General features: G+C 33.5%; 1 protein-coding gene across 2 annotated transcripts; it reads left to right on the top strand.

Moving 5' to 3' along the window:
• The first annotated feature begins 2,767 nt into the window (after positions 1–2,767).
• LOC142539233 (histone deacetylase 8) lies at positions 2,768–5,056 on the top strand. 2 transcript variants are annotated; one of them, XM_075644529.1, is made up of 4 exons: positions 2,768–3,386; positions 3,814–4,394; positions 4,522–4,636; positions 4,721–5,056. In XM_075644529.1, exons 1-4 carry the CDS (start codon positions 3,182–3,184, stop codon positions 4,816–4,818), a joined length of 999 nt encoding a protein of 332 aa, XP_075500644.1. In that variant the 5' UTR covers positions 2,768–3,181; the 3' UTR covers positions 4,819–5,056. The 2 variants fall into 2 exon arrangements, with proteins under 2 accessions (XP_075500644.1, XP_075500643.1); XM_075644528.1 differs by having other exon boundaries at positions 2,770–3,386; positions 4,522–5,056.
• Positions 5,057–10,842: the final 5,786 nt, after the last annotated feature.

Genomic DNA, 10,842 nt, shown 5'->3' with positions numbered 1-10,842 from the left:
ATGAGGTGGAACTTGATCCTTCTCTTTCCTATGTTGAACAACCTGTTCGCATTATGGATCGAAAGGAAAATATATTGCGAAATAAATCGATCCCGTTGGTTCGAGTACAATGGACACGACATGGTATTGAAGAGTCGACGTGGGAATTGGAAAGCAAAATGCGAGATTCGTATCCGCATTTATTTGATGCTAGTCCATCTGTTCCATTGTATTCGATGTATTCTGATCCTTTTACTGATTTTAGTTTTGATATGTACTATAACTGGTGACATATGTATGTTTGCCAATATTATGTATATAGAGATGTTTGAGATTTCGAGGACGAAATCTTTTAAGAGGGGGAGAAATGTAAGGACCGTGTATCGTATTATCGTAAATTCTATATGATTATCGATAATTCATGAATTTGATATGTGAATATGCAATTGATGTATATCATGACAATGAAATTGAGAAAATGAATATTGAATATGAGTTGACGTTGTAAGAGCTCGAGTGGAGAAGCCAGACGCCAATATAGTACAAAAGTCAATATTTGTACAGAACATGTGGCGCCCGAGCGGTAGGAAATGACCGCCCGAGCGCCAGGATATATAAAATGTATGTTCGGGCAGAACATGCCGCGCCCGAGCGGTAATTTGTGACCGCCCGAGCGCGGTGCAATTGTTAGCCGGGGGCAGAATGTCTCGCGCTCGGGCGCGAGAATTCTACCGCCCGAGCGCGAGAGCGGTGGAGATAAGAATCAGATTTTTGTTTGTTTCTTCTTCATTTTCATTTCAAGAGTTTTGAGAGAATACGAGGGAATTCGATTTCTTCCGTCCGAATCGACTTCGAAACGCTGTCTAAACGCGAAACAAATTATATATTTGTGATCTTCGCGTCGAGGGCTTCTGACTGAGGTAATTTTCTTCTAGTTACAGCAGCTCTAAATATCAAAGTGCTGGAATAGCATGTATTTGAAGTCGAATTTCCTATATGTAGTAGAATAACCGACAAGAAACTCATATATCGAAGTCGGAATTGAATTATGATATGATTTGAATTTGATATGAATTTTTGAAGTTTCAAATGATATTTGAAACTCATATCAATGATTTTGGAGTATGTTATTGATTGGAATGAGTATGTTATTGATGTAGATAAAGTGTAATATCGATATCTTCAGGCTACATCAACTGGACACGAAGAATTGAGGTATGTTGCGACCGGGTAACATACGACAGGTATCTGTATTATATGATATATGTCGGATTGATTTGATTGATTGGAATGAGATTATGTGTCTATATGCCTTATTTGTTGATTGATGTGGCATACATGACATTGAGATTGAGATATCGATGTATAAAATAAATGTTTTGTTAACACACATCATTTTATGCATAAATCGATACATGACATGCACGTTGAGCTATGATCCTTGGATACCTTGATATGATTGGATTGGATTCCGGGGTTTGTGAACACAATCGCTATGCCGGTATTATATGACCCGTAAAGCATAGACAATTGTGGCCCCATATGATTGGATATGAGATTTGAGATTTGATGGCGTTTTGCCGACGCTATCATACGAGTATCCCATATTGGCCGGTGTGCCAGCTCGAGCATTGATTTGATAGCGATTCGATTGATTCTGACATGTGCTCAGTGGATGGGCATTTGACCTGATACCTCCACGACATACATGCATTGCATACCATATATCATTGTTTAGATACTTGTGGTATATATGATTGGTTGTTCCATACGAAGCTTTGCTCACCCCCAAGGGGGGCTGTTGTTGTCTTTGTGTGTGGACAATGGCAGGTACTCCAGGATATTAGGAGACCGGAGAGGGTACTTCTGGAGGGAGTCACAGTTTGAGTTGAGGTTTATGTTTTGTTCCCAGTATATATGTATATGTATCTATATATCGGGGCATGTCCCGAGGATATGAGTTGTTTGTATATGATTGGTGTTGATTACGTGGGGGCATGTTTATGACGTGAGATGAAATACTATTTTTAGTATTCAAATAAAATGATTTGGGCTCATTGTAAAGAAAATTTAAACTCGTTTTCCGCTGTAATTAGTTAATCCTAATCAGATTGCATTGTAATAACGATTAGAAGCTAAGGGCTCCACATCCGATCTAGGAGAGTACTAGTGTTTAGTCATCATTGCAGTGGAATAAAAATATGTCAATGTGTATTTTTTGATGATCGTCTATTTTATATGTTTTAATGTGAACTGTTTTTTATGTTTTAATGTGAATGCATGTTTAATTTATCTCAAGTTAACTAATTCGATTTGTGTTCAAACAAAATATGTAATGTATTTTTTCACAATCTTATTTAATTATTATTTTCATTTGTTTTTTTCATCAAAATAATTCAATTACAATGAATAAATAAATAATAAAAAATGAGAAAACTTGAAATAAATTAAATAATACCAAAAAATCATTAAAAGTTAATAAAAATATTGAAATAAATATTTAAATATATGAAATGAATAAATGAGAATTTTTTTTTAAAAGGGTGTATTTGCAATTTTGGAGAATTGCATTTTCGTAAATAATGTCATTCTCCAAAATATATGGAGATGCAGCTAGGATTCGGCACTTTTGGAGAATTACTGCACATGGCTTCAAAATAAAGATTATAGAGAATAATTGGAGCATGGTTGGTTCTCCATTTTCTCCAAAATAAATTATCCGTTTTTTCCGAGATAGATAATGGTTGGAGTTGCTCTCAGGATTGGTGATTCGTTGAGGTAAAAAAAAGAAAAAAGAGACTTTTGAGAGAGTGACGAGGGAAATAGTGAAGTTGAAAAACAAACCTGAAACCACAGACAGTGCTTTACTGGAACGGGATGGAGTTGAAGAATGGGAAAAAACTATCAACTGGGTAAAATTTATCAATTTTGTAATGTTTTGATTAAATTAGATTTTAAATATTGTTTTGATTTAAATTGGTTTCAATTATCCTGATTGTATTGATTTGGTTACACCGAGAGTACGGGAGTCCCAATTTCTCATTTCCCCAATGGCAGAGGTCCCTTCGAAAACGAAACACAAAAAAGCAATGCGTATGCAGGATGGCGGAATCTTCAAGCGACCCATCACCCACTTCATTCTCCCTCAAATCCACCTTCTGCCGGAAGACAGAATTTGATTAACGTGTTCTGGCATGAGGGAATGCTGAGACATGAGACGGGCGGTGGGGTTTTCGATTCCGGTGAGGATCCGGGCTTTCTCGATGTGCTGGAGAAACACCCGGAGAATGCGGATCGGGTCAGGAATATGGTTTCGATTCTCAAACGGGGACCCATTTCGCCATTCATCTCATGGCATAAAGGGAGGCCAGCCCTCATCTCTGAATTGCTCTCGTTCCATACCCAAGGTACTGCTTTTGTTTTTTTTGTTTTTTATTTTCTTCCACCCTCTTTGTTAGAGTAGTCAGGATAGACTTTTCATTTGAAATGATGTTCTGGTTCATTCCTTTGTTGAGTTTGCTTGCCTGAAATTCATGTTACATAGCTCATGTAGGGGAAGATAGTGAATATTTAGCTATTCTAAGTAATGGTTTATCTATTGAAAGCTAAGCTGTTTAAAGTTGTGAACAATACATTTGTTTTTATCATCAAAAAGATAATTGGTTTTCGACAAAATTAGGAATGCTATGATTGGGTTGTCTCATTTCCTTGCCACTTATTAGACCAAAATTTCGATTTTGATGCCACCAAATTTGACACGTCAATCAGTTGGTTCTAGTATCGAATTTGGAGTGACTTTTGGCCTCAAAATTTATTACTTTCCGGATTTCTCAGAGTACATAAACGAGCTTGTTGAGGCAGACAGGAATGGGGACTATATCATCTGTCCCGGTACATTCTTGAACCCTGGATCATGGGATGCTGCGCTACTTGCTGCGGGAACCACTTTATCAGCAATGAAGCACATACTTGATGGACACGGAGAAATCTCTTACGCATTGGTTCGACCGCCGGGTCATCATGCTCAACCTACTCGAGCTGATGGATATTGTTTTCTAAATAACGCAGGTCTAGCTATACAACTAGCTCTGAGTTCAGATATTAAAAAGGTTGTAGTTCTTGATATTGATGTTCATTATGGAAATGGAACTGCTGAGGGTTTCTATTGTTCGGATAGAGTTCTTGCTATCTCACTTCACATGAATCATGGATCATGGGGGCCTTCGCATCCACAAAAGGGAACTGTGGACGAGCTTGGTGAAAGGGAAGGCTTTGGGTATAATCTCAACATACCTCTGCCAAATGGAACCGGAGACAAGGGGTATGAGTACGCAATGAACGAGTTGGTCATCTCTGCTGTTGAGAAATTTGAGCCTGAAATTATGGTTCTTGTCATTGGCCAGGACTCGAGTGCTGTAAGTGTAAACTTAAATTCGATAGCATGCCACATTAATTTTTGTTATCTTGTTGAAAATTCAGTGAAGTGTTGCGTTCTTTCTTGTAATTCTGGCGTCTTAATTCAGTCCTATTTATTTCTCTTAGTTTGATCCGAACGGCAGACAATGCTTGACAATGGAAGGATATCGAAAAATCGGGAGTATAGTTCGTGGAATGGCTAATAAGTATTGTAATGGCCGCGTCCTGATAGTGCAAGAAGGTGGTTATCATGTTACGTATTCAGCGTATTGTTTGCATGCTACTCTTGAAGGTGTGCTTCATATTCCTACTCCTCTATTGTCAGACCCAATCGCCCACTACCCGGAAGACGAAAGCTTCGCCATTCTTGCCGTTGAATCCATGAAAAAATATCATCAGGAGTTCGTTCCTTTCTTGAAGTAGACGTCACCATCCCACTGTTTTACACACTTGAAATCTTTCGCAATATGTTTTGCAAGTCAAAACTAACCGGAATGGTAGACGGCGGGTGTACCGCCAGTTGCTGTAAGATATCTTTTTTTCTATTGTAACTTGTATATTTTATGAAATAGTTTTGGTTTGGGACGACAATTAGTCGGATTTGGATAGAATTTCATATGTCCCTCTTCGTCCTCATTTATTATATTAATTTTCATCTCTAGCCCTGTCGATTGTTCAATTTTCATCTTCATCTCTGTACTCGTCGGAGGATCGGATATTCATACCCAAGGTCAATATCATATTATCACATGCAATTTAATTTTTCAAACTTGAATTATTTATATTAATCTATACATATTTACCTAATTTTTAATAGAACAATAAAAAACATTAAAAATAAAAATTAACAAACTAAATATTATAGAAAAAATAATAAAATATAAAAAATAATTTATCTTTTAACACTATTTCATACAAAAATATCATAAATTTTATATTAATAATTTTCTTCTTACATTCCAAGTACCATAATTTAACAAAAACATATTAGAATTAATTTTTTAAATTTAAATAAATATATATATATATGTATAACAATATATATATATATATATATAATTTAATCAGATATTTGGGTCTGGTATAGATAGAATGTTGTTAGACATGTCTCCGTCACTGAACCAGAGAACCCACATACCCGATTACTAAATTATTTAATTGAGTCCAAAAAATACTTTCATATTTCAGGTCAAATATCGGATTCACTAACAGATTTGGAGAAAATTGTCATCTCTAATTTTAGTGTGTATTATGGATTGTATGTTTTGTATGAATACTTTCTAATCGATTTTTTTTTTTTTTTCTCAAACATGAAGTTATGCAAAATTGCTAGTAGAGTTTTAATGTTTCTTAAATGAGTGAAAGATAGCCTCCTTCGCCATCCAATTGACCTATTTATCTATATTATTGTAGAAATAGTGTGTGTCTGTGTTTTTTTTCCCTTTAATAAATTTATAAACTATCATTTTCTTTAATTATTGATAAAATATTGGATTTTAAACCTCAAATTTAAAATTTATTACCCGATCACATATGTGATCAATTATATTTTTCAAAAATTATTGGTTGAAGTACGTTTCTTGTAAGTTTAGATATTTATATCAATGAGGTGAGTCGATCTGGTTCATACTTACAGTGAAAATAATACTTTAGACATAAAAAATAATATTTTTTTATGTGTTTAACTGAGTTGGATATATATTTTATAAAATTGATCCGTGAGACGGTATCATTTGAGTTTTTTTTTAAATTTGTAAAATATTTTGAAGGTTGAGGTCTAAAATGACTATTATTATTTTACTATACACATAAAAATAGTTATATAAAAAGGTTTAGGACATATCTTACGTGAGACGGTCCCACAAATGTTTATCCGTGAGACGAGTCAACCTTACTCATATTTACAATAAAAGTAATATTTTAATGAGTGACCTAAATAGAATATCATTCTCACAAAATTGACCAATAAAACCGTCTCACAAGAATTTTTGTGACATGTTTAATGCTTAGTTCTAATCAATAATATATCACTAACAATAGAATTATAAGGTGGTTGTGAATTAAATTTTCGCCTATTGTTTATTTTATTTTATGATGATAATATATAAAATTTGTCAGCTAAATTGTTTGCACTTTTTAGCTTTATTTTGAAAAGACTGGTTTAATTCCAAGCATGACATACAAAATGGAATCCCGTGATTTGTTCAGTGTGTCTGCCACAAATATATTAACAATGCTTTTTTTTTTCTCGGGGAATGATAGGCGGTAATTAGCAAAAATCCGAACTCATTACAAATTGCAATCCTTTAGTGGATGAAGGACGTAAGGAAAAATAAATAAAACTTTCTATCAAAAATAAATGATCTATAACTCTGTTTTTTCTTTCTTTCTAAATTTAAGCAGAAAACTATTTATGAAAAATAAATTATCATATTTAATTTTGTGCTTTTAAAATTTAAGTAGAAAAACCTTTTTTTTGTTTATTATTTCTAATTTAAGCAACAAATAATATTACTACTGAATAAAAATTTAATTATTTCTAAGTTAGGATCATACTCTTACCAGTATGTCAAAAACTATAGCTATTGGTCAATACATAACTTTATTTTTTTATATTTGTGACAGCACAAAGTGCACCTACTTGAGTGTTAATTGGTCGGGTTGTTAGGTCCATAAATCCGTGGATGCATGTGTCTACCTGCTGATGCAGTCTTACTGTTTTCATACCGTCAGCACCGTCTCCAACAGAGGTAGTATTATCCGTTAAGATCTTACGAACGTCTTTGACGGCTCACTTAGTCCACCAGATCAAGTGGTGCAACATTAGCAGCTTGACATATAGGAACTTCCTAAGAGGTCATTCATCTCAGTACCATTTTCACTCATGCATGTTTAACTCAACATTCTCTCCTCCCCTCAATACGCACATTTAAACTTGAACTTATGACCTCGCTCTGATACCAATTATTAAGATCAAGCACTTACCACTAGGCCAAAAACTATATATGTTAGCCAATTCGTTATTTCCTTACAATTGCGGCAGAACATAGTGCACCTACTTGTTGCTAATGAATCGAGCTGTTAGACTCATGAGTCCGAGGAGTTGAGTGTCTATTTCTCTATTCGCTGGTGCTGTCTTATATCCTTTAGAGATCAGTCTTATCATTTCATTAATGCTAGTCATATATCCAGCAGAGACAATATTACTCGTTAAGATATGACGTTAGTATTTTAAGTATCATCTAGTCAACTAAATCAAGCGGCACAATGTCAACAACTTGACGTACAAGAGCTTCCCAAGAGATTATCTATCATGGTAATACACGTTTAAGTTTTTCACTCAACATTTTCTTCATGTCATTTGCCTAATTTGGATTAACTAAGTTTATTGGGCATCCCAAGTAAACCATAGTAAAAATTAACCACCAATCGACTTATATTGTTTATTTTTTTAAAAAAAAAATTCGTTAGTCAATAATCCAATTTTTTACAAAACAAAGAATAATGGAAAATAATTAGAAATATAATTTTTTAGATTTTTCATTAACTTAATTAAAAATATATATTTTATTTACTCTTGTTTCATTTTTTAAAATAAAATTTGGACACAAAAGTAAACATAAAAAAAGGTTTTTTGCTTAAATTTTAAAAACACAAGGTTCTATATTATCATTTATTTTACATAAAATGATTTTATCAGTGATAATAAAAAGACAGGTGTAAGACGAGTTTGGCAAACCCGGGGTTTATTGAGTCCTGTTAAATCTCATATGAGATTGTCTTAGTGTTGAATTTTGTGAGACTGATATTTTTTCCGACTCGACTCAATTCATGAAAAATATTATTTTTTATATCAAAAATATAAATTTTCATCTCAATATAAATTGAATTGACTTATTTCATATATACATAGATAATGGAGTCCGTTTCAAAATAACTTACTCAAAATTTAAATATTGTAGAATCCACGGTTGTTCCATGCATGAGAGCATCCACATTTATAACACCCACCACCTTATCAAAAATCGTGGGGTACACATGCCACATACATATTACATTAACACATCTATTCTCCCACATTCATTTTAACATTCACACTCATTATTTGTTGGTCCCGCTGTCCACTCATTCATCTTACTCTTATTTTACATTAAATAAATTCAATTTCAAATTTTTTAATAAATTTAAATTATTATTATTTTATATTAATAATAATTTGTTTTTATATATTCAATACGTAAAATAATTTAATTTTATGAATGTCATTTACTTAAAATTAAAAATTTATTATAAACCTAAAATAAAACGGTACAACATATAATAATAAATAACAATTGTATAAAAATAAAAAAAATAAATTAAATTTAACAGAAGATGCAAAATACTAATCAAGTATTTGAAAATCCGTCGCAAATACATTAAATAAGCAATAACGTTTAACGACGGTTTTTGAAAATCCGTCGCAAATAGCGACGGTTTTGTCCAATTTCTTTGGGCGTTAAAATAATTCAAAACACGTGGGCCCGCGTGTCAGCAAATCGGCGACAGTTTCTAAAAAGCAGTCGCTAATAGCGACGGTTGTTTCAAAAACCGTCGCTAAGTGTGCAATTTTTTTAAAAAAATAAACTGACACAGGGGCGTTCATATGTCCCTCTCTCATATGAGTGGACGTTATAACGCGCACTCACATTGGAGAGTGGGTGTGTTAAAGAGGTGTTATAACACCCCTTTAACACCCAATGTGGGTGTCCTGAGTTACAATTGTTGTACTATAAACGTTTTATCTCATATAATAATAATAGTAATTGTTGTGAAAAAGTAAAAATTTATGGTAAAAAGTAAAAATCTCAAACTCTCAAAATTTACCAAACTACATACTTTATAATATTTTTCTCTCTACTCAATTGTGATTTTCTTCACAAATGAGAGATCTATTTATAGGAAATCTTTACAAATAATCCAAAAATAAAATATCATTACCTACATCATCACACACTAATTTTCAATATTTACAACTCTTATTTTCAACATTCAAATATTCAACATTCAAATATTCAATACTCACATTTTAAATATATTTTTCAACACTCCCCCTTGTGATGATGATCATAATGATTGTCTTCATTACGTGTTTTTATACTGCCTCGTTAAAAACCTTACTAGGAAAAACCCATTGGGATAAAAACCATAGTAAGGGAAAAAGAGTGCAGTCACGTAAACTCCCCCTCATGTTGACACGAACAATTCTTCACAAATTTCGTAGATTGCGCATCCCAATATTATATATGTGCTTTCTGAATATTGACGTAGGAAGTGCCATTGTGAAGAGATCTGATGAGTTTTCACTTGATTGAATGTGACGAACATCAATATATTTATTCTTCTCTAGCTCCTTAGTGAATGCGAAGAACTTAGGAGGAATATGTTTAGTTCTGTCGCTTTTTATGTATCCTTCTTTCATTTGAGCAACACATGCAGCATTATCTTCATATAGTATCACAGGCTTCTCATCAGATGATAATCCGCATGAAATTTGGATATGTTGGGTCATTGATTTTAACCACACACATTCACGACTTGCTTCATGTAGTGCAATAATCTCGGCATGATTTGATGAAGTTGTTACGAGCGTTTGTTTCTGAGAACGCCAAGATATTGCAGTGCCTCCACGAGTAAATACATATCCAGTTTGGGAACGTGTCTTGTGTGGATCAGATAAGTATCCAGCATCAGCATAACCAATTATACTTGGATTAGCATCTTTTGAATACAAAAGTCCCAAGTCTGTCGTTCCTCGTAGATAACGGAATATATGTTTAATTCCGTTCCAGTGTCTCTTTGTTGGATATGTGCTAAATCTTGCCAACAGATTCACGGCAAAAGATATATCAGGCCTTGTACAATTTTTAAGGTACATAAGGGCACCGATGGCACTTAGATATGGTACTTCTGGACCAAGAATATCTTCATCATCTTCACATGGACGGAATGGATCCTTTTCTATGTTTAATGATCTAACAACCATTGGAGTACTTAAAGGATTTGCTTTATCCATATTAAAACGTTTAAGGATCTTTTCTGTATAATTTGTCTGGTGAACAAACATTCCACATTCTTTTTGTTCAATTTGTAAACCCAGACAATACTTGGTTTTTCCAAGATCCTTCATTTCAAATTCTTCCTTCAAGTATGACACAACTTCTTGAATTTCTTTATTCGTTCCAATGATGTTTAAATCATCAACATATACAGCAATAATTACGCATCCGGATGTTGTTTTCTTAATGAAAACACAAGGGCATATTGAATTATTTACATATCCCTTTTTCATCAAGTGATCACTTAGTCGATTATACCACATTCGACCTGATTGCTTTAACCCATATAATGATCTTTGTAATTTCACAGAATAACATTCCCTGGGTTTTGAACTTTGTGCTTCAGGCA

Source organism: Primulina tabacum, chromosome 3 (assembly GCF_025594145.1).
Source record: "Primulina tabacum isolate GXHZ01 chromosome 3, ASM2559414v2, whole genome shotgun sequence".
NCBI lineage: Eukaryota > Viridiplantae > Streptophyta > Magnoliopsida > Lamiales > Gesneriaceae > Primulina > Primulina tabacum.
Note: the sequence above shows the minus strand (reverse complement) of the source record. Positions and strands in the feature narration are given on the sequence as shown.

Bases quoted from the DNA above. Each gene is read 5' to 3' on its own strand.
- LOC142539233 (XM_075644528.1), top strand. From the start codon at position 3,182: ATGCTGAGACATGAGACGGGCGGTGGGGTTTTCGATTCCGGTGAGGAT. The intron at 3,387-3,813 runs GTACTGCTTTTG...CGGATTTCTCAG, and splicing joins GCTCTCGTTCCATACCCAAG to AGTACATAAACGAGCTTGTT. The intron at 4,395-4,521 runs GTAAGTGTAAAC...TATTTCTCTTAG, and splicing joins TTGGCCAGGACTCGAGTGCT to TTTGATCCGAACGGCAGACA.